Source organism: Lygodium microphyllum, chromosome 27 (genome assembly GCF_053477565.2).
Source record: "Lygodium microphyllum isolate KBCC chromosome 27, Lygodium_microphyllum_v1.1.10, whole genome shotgun sequence".
Classification (NCBI taxonomy): Eukaryota; Viridiplantae; Streptophyta; class Polypodiopsida; order Schizaeales; family Lygodiaceae; genus Lygodium; species Lygodium microphyllum.
The window spans coordinates 48,892,099-48,904,896 of record NC_141161.1 but is presented as its reverse complement, the minus strand read 5'-3'; the positions used below and the strand labels follow the sequence as shown (position 1 = coordinate 48,904,896).

The window sequence follows — 12,798 nt, the reverse complement described above, 5'->3', positions numbered from 1 at the left end:
TTATTGTTTATTATTATTTAGATATTATTAGTCTATCTAATTAATAGTAATAATAATAATAATAATAACAATAATAATAATATCTAACTAATTAGTTTATATAATATAATAATTAAAAATGATGATGATAATAATAATAATGAAATGATTCTATTAATGATTACTGTTGTATTGTTTATTAGTTTATTTATTGTTAGTTTATAATTTATAATTTATTGTGGTCTTATTTTATTTAGATTAGATTAAGATAAGATTTAGATTAGATATTGTTTTATTAGTTTATTGTTATCTAATTAGTTTGTAGATATAGATATAGGAGATTAGATTAGATAGATATAGATATTAGTTTATTGTTTTTGTTATCTTATTTTATTGTTGTTATTATCTTGCTGATAAACATTTTAGGATATGTGGATAGAACTATCCTTTGCCTCATTGATTGCAATTCGTAGGGCATTATTCAACTTAGAAAGCTAGATATAGATTATATTGCTATTTACTTATTCGTGGTCGTGACTTTCATTATTAAGAGGTACAACATCCTTCAGATCAACTCATTGCGATTTGTGGGGTTGGCATGGATGTGGTAACCCTTCATGGCATTAATTAAAATTTCATTATTGATGTTTTTAAACTCAGGAGATTGTTTAGTGTGTGAATTATAGTTTCATTGGCAGGGGTGGGGCATGATTTTCTAAGAAAGGATATTAGTTGGTGTGCACCATGCAATGTTAGGTGCACCACCTAAAATACCAACTCATTGGTCATTGTGGCGTTGGCTTTGATCCTTGACTTTTCTCATTATGCAAGGCGGGTTTTGCATCATAAAATGGATACGTCCATTGTGACAAAAAGCCTAATCTCTCAACTAGGAAGCCATGAGAATTTGCTTGAAATAATCCAAATTCATCTTGAAGACCCACTTGACTCCTATGTGTGGGATAAACAAATTGAAACCTCACTTTAGATGCTACTTACTATAGCAAATTCTATTATAGTCAATCATATGGTGTAATGCACGTATGTTTAAATTTAATGCATTGGAAGTTAATCTAATGTCATCTACGATCTTCCACTGTTTCTCATTTTTAAGATAAGATAAGAATAGTTGATATGCACTTGGATGTTGACGCATGTGTTTTGCGCAGCATGGAGGAAAAAAATGCGTCTGTAGCAAATGTTGTGCAGTGCACTCCCAGTGTGCAAATGAATGTGTGCAAAGGGAAAGAGGTTGTAAGGAAGAAGGCAGTTCGTCGTGCACTCAGGCATGTTGGAGGATATGAAAGTTCTGTTAGTTTTTTGAGATACATTCATCGCTTGGATGGCCTTGAGAAGTAAGTAAAGGCACTATTTCGACGTCAAAGGGCTTCAATTTCTCTTGGTGAGAGCATTGATAGCCGTCTACAGAGGATTGAGAGAATTTTGGAGGAGAAATACGAAGGAAACCTTTGTGATGGGGTGAGGATACAGGATGAGTTGGAAGAAATCAAGGGTTACATGGGTGAGATATATGACCATGTCCGAAAGTATTGGCCACGTATTGGATCCTTGGATGATCATGATGAGAAGATGAAAGATCTTATTGACAGTGCTATTTGTATAGAGGATGGCATACGTGAGTTAATTGCTCACAAGAATAAAAATGTTTCCCTTGATGTGCAACTTACTTCTTTGAAAGTTTCCCTTAATAGGTTTTCGGCAATGTTAACCCAGATGAATCACCGTGTGGGTTCATTCCCTTTCACTCGAGAGCATTGCCCTTGATGTGCAATTTGCTTCTTTCAAAGTTTATCTAGATAGGTTTTTGGCAATGTTAACTTGGATGAGTCGCCACTGCATAAGCACATCCTTGAAAATCTCCATTTTGAAAAACATTGTCTATCTCTTCCAAATTTAAAATCGCCACATGCTTGATATATATAATCTTTGCAAGACTTTTTAAATGAGTTGTGTAAAGACTTTTTAAATTGATAAAAATCTCCATTTTAATTTTAATAAACATTGTCTATCTCTTCCAAATTATTAAGATTTTTTTATTTTTGATCTCATTTTGATAGTTTATATTTTCATATTTTCACCTTGGTATTCATTCATCTTTGAGCATCGAACATCTTTGGATCTTTAACACATTCGAGCCTTTGCCAAGACCTATGTATGGATCTAGACGAATGAACATCCATTAGTAGGGCTTGCACACAGAGAGAGAGAGAGAGAGAGAGAGAGAGAGAGAGAGAGAGAGAGAGAGAGAGAGAGAGAGAGAGAGAGAGAGAGAGAGAGGAGGTAAGGCATGGCTATATATTTGGTGAGTGTCATGTGCACATGTGGATGAATGGACATCCATTGAAGAGGGGAATCATTAATTGGATTTTAGTGAGCACTGTGTATGTGTGTGCTCATGCATGATTATTTACACATGTTCGTGCATGACTGTTTTTTTGTCTTCGAGTCCAACACACTTTCGATTTAGGGTTTTCAATTGGAAATGTGTTTGTCTTCAATGGCTTTGAGATTTGAGATTTCTCTATTGGGACTCTTATACTCTATTGAAAGTTTCATGCAGTCATCATGGAACAAAGCAAAGCTATGGACGATGTTCTAGACATAGTGCATTCGACTCCATTGAATGCAATTGATTTGGTTGAATCAAAGAAAACAGCGACAACATCATCTCTTCGACGCTTGCCTGCTTGGAGCCGTTCGCATGGGTATGGGAGATAGTTATTATTCTAATAATTGTATTTTCACCAAGGTATTTTGTTCTTTTTTGGAAGATAGTCATTTGTGTATTTTGTTGCAGCCAAAATGTGGAGTTTAATAGAGTGAATAAAGTTAATGTGCGAAAGATGAAAGAAGTGGCGAGGCAATAGGGAGGGCATGTTAGTAAATCCACAAGGACATCAATGATCCGAAGAAACACAAAGGCTGCTTCAAGTTCTTTGGAGTTTAAACACCTCGAGACCAAGATGAATGAGTTGATGGAATTGCAGATGAGTTTATCCAATGTGTCGATCATGCACTTGCTATTTACTCTGCAGAGTTACATGAACAAGCTAAGGGTTTGTATGGTGTTGTGTGTGCGACAAAGTACACCCAGAGTGTTCTTCAACAAGTCTCGAGTGGTTTGGGTGGTGAAGTAAGGGAACTTTCAGCAATTGTCTCTGAGACAAGTAGGTTGATGAATTTGTTGTTGAATGATATGTGGGCATCGTTTTGGGGGCATGGAGATGACCGCGAGCCTATGATTTGCCAGAGGGGTTGTCGACTACCGTTTTTGCAATTCCAAATGAATGTTAATAGGCTCAATGCCTTGCTACAACAATTGAGTCGTCAAATGAACGGTCCCAATTGAGGAGGATTTGCTTGGCTGAGGCTTATGATCTATTATCGTCTCGCTTATATCTTGCTTGGAAGTGCTTGGACCAATGTTTTTTTTGTAATGATGTGTGCTTCCTTTTTGTGAAGCTTATATTGGTTTTAATGTAACCATGTGATACCTCTTTCTTGAGGTTTGATCTGCATAAAGAATTCTATGGTCTAATTGTAATATTCTCTCTCTCTCTCTCTCTCTCTCTCTCTCTCTCTCTCTCTCTCTCTCTCTCTCTCTCTCTCTCTCTCTCTCTCTCTCTCAGTGTTTGGTTCAATTTATTGGGGGTGATGCATTCTTCTCTCTTTTAAAGAGTTTGTAAACATTGATCTATATCTATAGTTTATTTATAGATATAATTATTATGTCTTGCAATCTAGAGAGAAAACTTCATTGATTTTTGCTATGTAGTACGTATCAAAGAGTAATATTTTTGCAATGTAGTACGTATCAAAGAGTAATATTTTCTGTAAAATATGTTTCAATGTCCAGGAACTTGCTATGTATTGGAATAAGATTGTGTATTCTTTCTCTTTTCAAGAGTTTGTAAATATTAAGTACATTTTTATTTTTAAGTATATTGTCTCTTTCTTGAGGTTTGATCTATAGAAATACTTATTATGTCTTGCAATCTATAGAGAATAGTTCATTGATTTAAAAATCCTAACGTTTTATAGTTTATTGCACATTCATGTTGAAGAGTGATGTTTGGGTTTGAGTTATAGGTTGGGGGATCGTGCGCCGGTTGGATATAGCTTTTTTTGTTGTCTTTGGGTTAGATATATTTTGACTATTATTGTTCCTTGCACGTAGGAGGATTGTGTTGATTTAAATTGTCGTAGAATTTTTTGGATTATGTGATTCTAGATTGATTCTACTTTTAAGTCTTTTTGAAAATACTAATCCCAATCAAGTCTCTCCTTGAAAGAATGCATATTTTCTCTTGATGTGCAGGCTTTGTGAGAATCCAAACAATATGGGATTAAATAATCAGAGAACTAGCAGGGATTATGTGTTGCGTATTCATAGGCATAGACTCAACTCTACACGATATAGACGACGACAGATTGCTAGGCTTAGGGCTCAAATGGCAAGACATGACAGGAGGGGGTATAAAGAGATGTGTTCTACTATAGTTGAGTGCCAGAATGTTTTGCAAGGAGGGGCTCTAAATCATGATAGCTTGATTCGTGAGAGACTTCACAGCTTGATTGAGCAGCAATTTGCTAATGATTATAACTATGATGCTGAAAATCACCAAAACTTAGGAAATGCTGTGATTAATGAGTCACGTGTCAATAATGCACCAACCTTTAGTGCTCAAAATGGAGGTTTTTGCTCCATTTTACATGCTTTGCCTGCAATGGATATTCATCCTGCAACTACAATCTTGCTATTTCAAGACCTAATTGTGCATTCCATGGGGAGTCTTTCTGAGATGTGTGAGCGATGTTCGGCTAAATTGTGGAGATGTGAGGCTCAAGTGCAGGGGTCAGTTTTGTTCGGTAAACATTATTGTCGAAATGGAAAAGTAATGTTGCCACAGTTGCAATATCCACCACAACTATTGCATGATTTGTTGCATGGTATGCATCCTCAAAGCAGAGTATTTAAAAATAATATATGAGCATATAATAGTGCTCTTGCATTTGTGTCGCTTGGTGCCAATGTTGATGAGCTTTTGCCTGTTGTGGGAAATTCTTATACCTTTAGAGTGCATGGCTCCATTTATCATCGTATAGGCTCTTTGATTCCTAATGTACAATGACAGGAAAGGCCAAGATTTGCACAACTTTATGTTTATGATATTGAGCATGAGTTATCTAATCGGTTGGATGTTATGCCTAATTTATTGCCAAACTTGCTTGGGGAGCTTCAGTCTATGATGCATCAACGCAATGCATATGCACAAGCTTTTAGATCCGTGGGTATGCAATTGCAAAACAATCCCTTGCATGATTTGAGAATGACTATTTTTGGGGTTCAACATGCTAATAGACAATACTCAGCTCTAGTGGCAACTAAGGTTGCGGCTATCATGCCAGGACAAGGCGATGAGAATACTCTTGATCTTTGAGACATACATGTTTATAGTCGGGATGGACGATGTATTGCTATTTCAAACTTGCATAGGGCATACATGCCAATGCTATATGTCCTTCTTTTTCCTATTGGTGATTATGGTTGGCATGTAAAGGTACCTTATAGTGGTGTTAATGTTCCAATTAATATACATGGATTATCTAATAAGGATTGTGTTAATCAAATGTAATTTTATGCATTTCGACTACAAGTGCATGAGGACACTGAGGTGTGCATGTTCAGCCTGGCCATTAGCTTGAGGATAGCATGGTAAAGATTTCTGATGGATGATGAGAAAGGTGGATAGGAGATGAGCGATCTACGGGGTGGGCGATTGTTGCAACAATTTATTGTTGATGCTTATTGTAGTATAGAGCAATGTAGGTTAGCTTGGTGTTGTCAAAATCAATCAGTTTTACGCTCAGAAGTTTATAAGGGCTTAGCAGATATGGTGGGAGTGATGGATGATGGGCCAATGGGGATTATTGGTGCCTCTATTGGTAAAAGGGTGGTTTTGCCGTCTTCTTTTACTGGTGGGCCAAGACACATGTATTAGTTGTATCAAGATGCCATGGCTATAGTGCGAAGTAAGGGAAAACCCGATCTATTTATAATGATGACATGTAATCCAAAGTGGTTAGAGATAACTAATGCTTTGTTGCCTGGACAGACTGCTTATGATCGTCCGGATTTGACTGCTTGGGTATTTCATAAAAAACATGCTGATATAATGCATACATTGCTGAAAAGGAATCTGTTTGGAAATGTTGCAGGTTATGTTAGTGTGATTGAGTTTCAAAAGCGGGGGCTACCACATTCTCATACTTTGCTAATTTTGGAGCACCCTTTTAAACCCTCTAAAGCATGCCATTATAATAGATTTGTTTGTGCTGAGTTTCCTGATAGAGAAAAGTTTTCAGCTTTGTTTGAAACTATCTCAAAATGCAATGTCCATGGTCCTTGCGGTGTAATGAATCCCAAGAGCCCTTGCATGCGCAATGGTCGATGCACTAAAAAATTCCCTCGGAGGTTTGTGAATGTAACAACTGTTGATAGCTCTGGCTATCCTGTTTATAGAAGACGAGATGATGAAAAGACAGTCACAATAAAGGGTAATACTATTGATAATCGATGGATTATTCCATACAATCCGTACTTGAGTAAAAAATACAATGCACATATAAATGTTGAGGTATGCTCAACGGTGGCAGCTGTCAAGTATTTGTATAAGTATATATATAAGGAACATGATCGTGCAACGATTAAATTTTCTATTGGAAACTCAGGGTTAAATGGTACGACCTTTCGTGAAGTAGATGAGATTGAGAGTCATTTAGATGCACTGTATGTTTCTGCTTCGGAAGCATGTTGGCAAATATATGACTATGCATTGCACAATGAGAAGCCTGATATACAGCGGTTGCAGGTACACTTGCCTGGTGAGAATTATGTGGCGTTTCAAGATACAGACAATATATCACATGTCATGCAAAATGAAGATATCAGGAAAACTACTCTTACGGAATGGTTTGCGTGCAATTGTGTTCATCCAGAGGCTCGAGCTATTCGGTATCAAGACTTCCCAGTGTATTGGGTGTGGAATGCACAACGGAAGGTATCGACAAAGAGAAAGCGTGGAAATACGTGTGGTCGAATATACTTTGTGCCGCCCACATCTGGTGAGCGTTATTACTTGCAAATGCTCTTGACAGTGTCTCGAGGATGTATGTCTTTTGATGATTTGCGTACTGTTGGCAACATGGTGTACAACACCTTTAAGGAAGCCCGCATTGCAAAGGGCATGTTAGAGGGTGATGATGAGTGTGTTGTGTGCTTGGAAGAGGTTGCATCTGTACAAGTTGGTGCCCAGTTGCGTGCTTTCTTTGCTGCAATTTTGGTCTTCTGTGAGCCTGCACAGCCTGGTCAACTCTGGGATAGGTTTATGTCAACGATGGTGGAGGATATTTTGTATAAGTTACAGCTAGAGCATGTGCATATATCTTCTGCAGTTCTACAACAAGAGGCATCAAAGAGGGCTTTATTGCATCTTCAGGATCTTTTACGATAGCATGGGCAAAGATTGTCTGACTTTGATGGATTTCCAGAACCTCATCGAACAGATTCTCAGTTGTGTGCTAACCCTCTTTTAGAAGATGAATATGCATATGATATACTGGAGCAACATAGAGTTTGTGTTTCTATGGAGGCAATGTTCAATGATGGACAGAGGGTTACATATAATGCAGTTATAGGTGCCATTGGTGGAAACTTTGGGGATGTTTTTTTTTTTGGATGGTCACAGTGGGTCTGGAAAGACATTTCTTTACAAGTGTTTGATTGCTAGGTTGCGCAGTGATGGTCATATAGCGTTGGCAACGGCATCATCTGGCATTGCTGCTTTGCTTCTGCAGGGCGGTCGTTGTCGTCGCGTTAAGAGTTGAAGGTCTACCACCCAAGCTTTTAGTGCAGAAGAAGAGTTTAGGATTCAAGATTCAGAAAGGGAAATTGGATTGGGGTTTAATAAGATCCGGGATTTTAGAAATGATTTAGGTACGGAAGAAGAGTTCAAGCCTTCTCACTATGTACTTAGCATACATAAACAGAAGGAATAAGACTATCTTGATTACATCAAATGCCTCAGGATACATACATCATATCATAAAGGATATTTTCAGATTCTCAATTCATTTATGAATGTCAAATGCAAGCTCTAATGGCGTCTATTTCATGTACATAGATGAATTTCAACCCTTCGGTTCAAGTATATTGTTGATAGTTTTAAATGCTTCCAAGATTTGGGCCAAAGATACATTAAATGAATTGAAAAAGTATAATTTTAGCTTCAGCAGTGTTTTAAAACAGAAAATTCCAGCCCATAATCAAGTTCAAAATGAGTGCATAAACTCCATGAAATGAATTGAAAAAGTATAATTTTAGCTTCATCCCTGTTTTAAAACAGAAAATTCCTGCCCATAATCAAGTTCAAAATGAGTGCATAAACTCAAGAAGAAGCACTTTTGATCATCTATGAACAATGTCCTGAAGAAAAGAGGTCATTTCCCTCTATTACAACCATAAAAAACCCATGTTTGCTCATAAAAATTGATCATAACAGTGGGCTGCCCTGTTTATGACTGGTTATTACAGCCCATAACAGTCCATAAGTCTTCGATATCCTCACCCTTTGCTTGCCCCAAAGTCACTCAAGTACTTGGGTACAAGTCGGGCTTCATTGGACCAAGAATAAGGTAAACAAGATAAGAGAAGTCATGCATAAGGGCAAGCTGAATACTCTTCTCTCAGATTTCCCTCTTTTACAGACTGTTTCAGCATGTATTTTTGTCAGACCAAAGAGGTAGAGAAGTGGAGCTCTCACCATGTTTACATCTTCAGTAGTTGGGCATGTTAATCTTCAATTTGCATGCTCCATTTCATGCACCATAGCTCCAATTCTCTCCAGTTTGCCTCAGACAGTGCAACCCGCATTTTGCGTCGAAAAACGCGGGCTGCTCTCTGCTCAGTCCCTGGTCACTTTTTGATTAGCCTAGGTCACTTGCTGGTCACTTAAGTCAGTTACTTATGGTCCCATGTGGACCTAGTGGACTTTTGACAGTTTTTGGCATCATTCTTGGGTTCTGACCATATTTTTGTACCTGAATTAATGTGATTTATCCTGTAGACTGTCAATTACTTCCAGATGTCCAAGTTGTAGGTTCCCATAGACTTATTTTTCATAAATATACATGGTATAACTGAAAATTATATGCTAAATACAAAAGAACTTGTATAACTAAGGTGGTTATTGGATAACAATGCCTAAATTTTGTATGCAAATATCTCATATAACTTTCAGTAAATCTCTTCTGTGTTCATAAAAATCCCATGATTTATATCGTGAACAGTAAACTCTTTGACATTCACCCCCTCCTAACTTGCACATCCTCTGGCATGTGCCATTTCATAAGATTACAGGTCAAGGAGGGTCTTCTTCTTCATCTTCATTCCCTAAGTCTTTTTCTTCCTGCATGTCTTCAAGTAGAGGGCTTATATCTAAGTCATCAAGTTCATAAGTTGAAGATTCTCTTCATTTGAAGAGTTTGATTCGTTTCCTAGCTATTGGAGTCTTTATCATGGTCCCATCCATTTCAGCCAAAGAGTAAGTAGCATTATGATATACTACTTTTACAACATATGGTCCAAACGATCACTTGGTTAACTTCCTATGAGCACTATGTTGATTGTCTAGGCTGCTATCATAAATAAGAACCCAGTCATTCTCTTGAATAGCTCTTGGATGGAGTCGATGGTGCTTGTCAAACCTCTTCTTATTCTTTAATCTTGCTGTTTTTAGCCTTTCAATGGCTATTTTAACATCTTCTGGCCTTCTTTCAAGTTGCCTTATACGTAAAGACAGCAATTCTTCCCTATTCATGCCTTCATCCCAAGGCAAGATACTCCATGTGACAATAGATTCCTCAATAGGCATAATAGGTGGCTGTCCATACATGAGTTCAGCTGGCATATATCATGTCACTGCACTATGGGTTGTTCTATCAGCCCATGATGCGAATGGTAGCATTTTAGGCCATTCCCTCGACTTTCCTTTGCATGATTTTGCTAAAGCTTTAAGAATTGGTTGATGACCTCTTTCACTCTTACCATTGCCTTCAGGATTGTAGGTTGAAGTAAGAGATAGCTTAATTCCCAATTGAGCAAAGAAATGGCAAGCCTCATCGGCATCCAATTCTCCTCTATCAGCAGTTACTTTAGTAACACATCCATACCTGCAAAATACTTCTTCAAGTAAAAATCTACAAACAGCATGAGTGGATTTTGTTGTCAAGGCCTTTCCTTCCACTTGATTTGTGAGATCTTCTCTAGCAAGTACTAGATATCTCATGTTCCAAATTCCTGTAGGCATGGTTACTAAATCAATAACCCATCTATAGTGAATGGATAAAGGATAGGTAGGCTGAAGCCCATCTCTATGCTTTACCATAGAATACATTTGACAAACATGACAAGACTCAATAAAATGCTCAATGTCTTTATACATGTTTTGCCACCAAAATTTCTCTTTTATTTTGGCAAAAGTACCACATATGCCTCTATGACCAGTCAATAGGCTTTCATAGAATTCTTGCATGACCTGTCTTTGTGTCTTTTTGTCACCTAAGACACGAACAGGCGCCCTTCCTTTCTTTTTTGCATGCCTCCAAAGGTAGCCATCTTTAAGAAAAAAACCATAGGCTTTTCTCTTAATTCTCTTGAAATCTTCATTAGTCTATTCTTCCTTCTTTGTCATAGTGCTCAAAAATTGGCCAATTTTTAGCCAATCATCTGCATAATATTCTTCTTTAGAGTGTGAACAAACCATAACAAAACATGGAATATGCTGTTTACTAGCTGTCCATTGTCCTTCTTTGGTTGATTCATCCTTCCTTGCTAATGTAAAAGTTGTTTTAACAGTTGAACCTGTTGTTCTTGTTGTAATTTTTGTTGTACCTGCATTAACAGCATCATTTATAAACTCTGATTCTTCTTCATCCATCATTTCTTCTTCATCCATATATCTGGCACGTGAAAGCATGTCAGCAAACAACTGGATTATCTCTACCTGCAATATGTTTCAAATCAGGATTTAAGGACTTAATATAGGCTATCCATCTTAGCATGGCTATGTCAGGAGTGGAACAGTTGGCTATCATGCCCAAGAGTGAAAGGCAATATGTCTCAACTATAACATGTGTGCCCATGAAGTACTCCCTGTCACATTTTAATGCAGTTACTACTCCCCAAAGCTCTCTTTTAATTTGAGCATACCTTCTTTGTCGTTCATTAAGAACCTTCGCTCCAAAGCGGATTACATATTTGTTGCCTTCAAGGTCGTCTTGACCAACTGCCCATCCTATTCCAATAGGACTTGTGTCATTGTGAGTATAATGGGCTGTTCATTAGAGTAGTTAGCCCTCTTTAAAGTGGGAGCTGAAGTCAGCATTTTCTTGAGTTTCCGAATAGCCTGAGTGTGTTCTTTTGTCCATAGAAACCTTTGGCCCTTTCTTAGAAGCTGATAAAAACTTTCAGCAACATGGGCAAAATGTGGTATCCAAATAAGGTAGAAGACACATGCACCAAGAAATCTTCTCACTTCTGAAACATTTGTACATTCTTCTTGCATTTTGTTGACTGCATTTATTTTAGATGGAGAAGGCTTTCGGCCATATGGTTCACAAAATGACTAACCACAAGGACTTCTTCAACTCCAAAAACAAATTTAGCTCCTGAAAGAGTAAGATGAACTTCTTCTAATTTGGACAGGATCTGAGCACAATCATTAATATGATCAAAAACAAACTTTCAGCATCCAATTTCATTAAGTTCTTCATTTTTCTCATGAACTTCACATCCTTTGATTGGAACATCATCAAGAAAAGGAAGAGTCAATTGAGGAATATAATCCCTCAATACTTTATGCATAGCATTCATCATGTGAGCTACTGAATTCGAAACCCCTTGAGGTAGAGTACACATGCAGACTAGGCCAAGAGGCGTCTTCATTGTGGTAATGTCACGGCTTTCCAAAGCAAGCTAAAATTGATCGTAGCTTGAATATAAGTCTCCCATGGAATAGATTGCCCTTCCTGCAAATGCTTCGGCAAACTCATCCACAATTGGTCATGATCCAACATTTCTTATAGTAACTTTATTGACGGGTTGCAAATCTTGAATGAATCGTAAAGATCCATTCTTCTTAGGTATGGTAAACCATCGGTTGGAATATGGCGCTAAAGATGGCTCCAATATTCGCATTTTTATCTTTTCATTCAAAAGCTCCAATAATTTAGGCAAATGAGCCCTTGGAACCGGAATTGGTTTAAGATTCCAAGGCACATGTGGGACTGTAAAAATTACCATTGGTGCCACAATGCTTGGATCCACATAGCCAATTTCATGTGGCTGAAATGAAAAAGCTTTACCATGGTTCTTTAACATCTGCATGAAGATTTGCTTTTCAGCTGGCAAGAGAAAAGAGTTGTCACCAATTTTCAGCTTTTTTAGACTTTCTGCTGTAAATTGGTGACCAATATCTTTAGGATCACGAAGGCTTGGTTGTTTGGAAGCCCTTTCTGCCAGTCCATCACTTTCAAGTGGTAGAGGAGTAGCTACCAGCTTGACCTTCTTATCAACTATTTTATACTTTGTTTCTACTCTTGCTTCATCCTTGTTTGGCTGTCCAAAAGCTTCATAATCTGCAAATTCTTGAATTATGTCATACATATCCAATGTACATACCTGTATGGACTGATTTTCAGCTTGATTTTCTGCATGAATGGCTGTATAAATTTCAGCCA

At 37.5% G+C, this 12,798-nt stretch overlaps 1 protein-coding gene across 1 annotated transcript; it reads left to right on the top strand.

Annotated features, from left to right (window-relative positions):
- Positions 1-1,149: 1,149 nt before the first annotated feature.
- On the top strand, positions 1,150-7,887 carry LOC148012297 (uncharacterized). Its single transcript, XM_087669139.1, has 5 exons — positions 1,150-1,290; positions 6,117-6,219; positions 6,733-7,343; positions 7,515-7,747; positions 7,791-7,887. The coding sequence occupies exons 1-5, from the start codon at positions 1,150-1,152 to the stop codon at positions 7,885-7,887; spliced, it is 1,185 nt and encodes a 394-aa protein (XP_087525265.1).
- Positions 7,888-12,798: the final 4,911 nt, after the last annotated feature.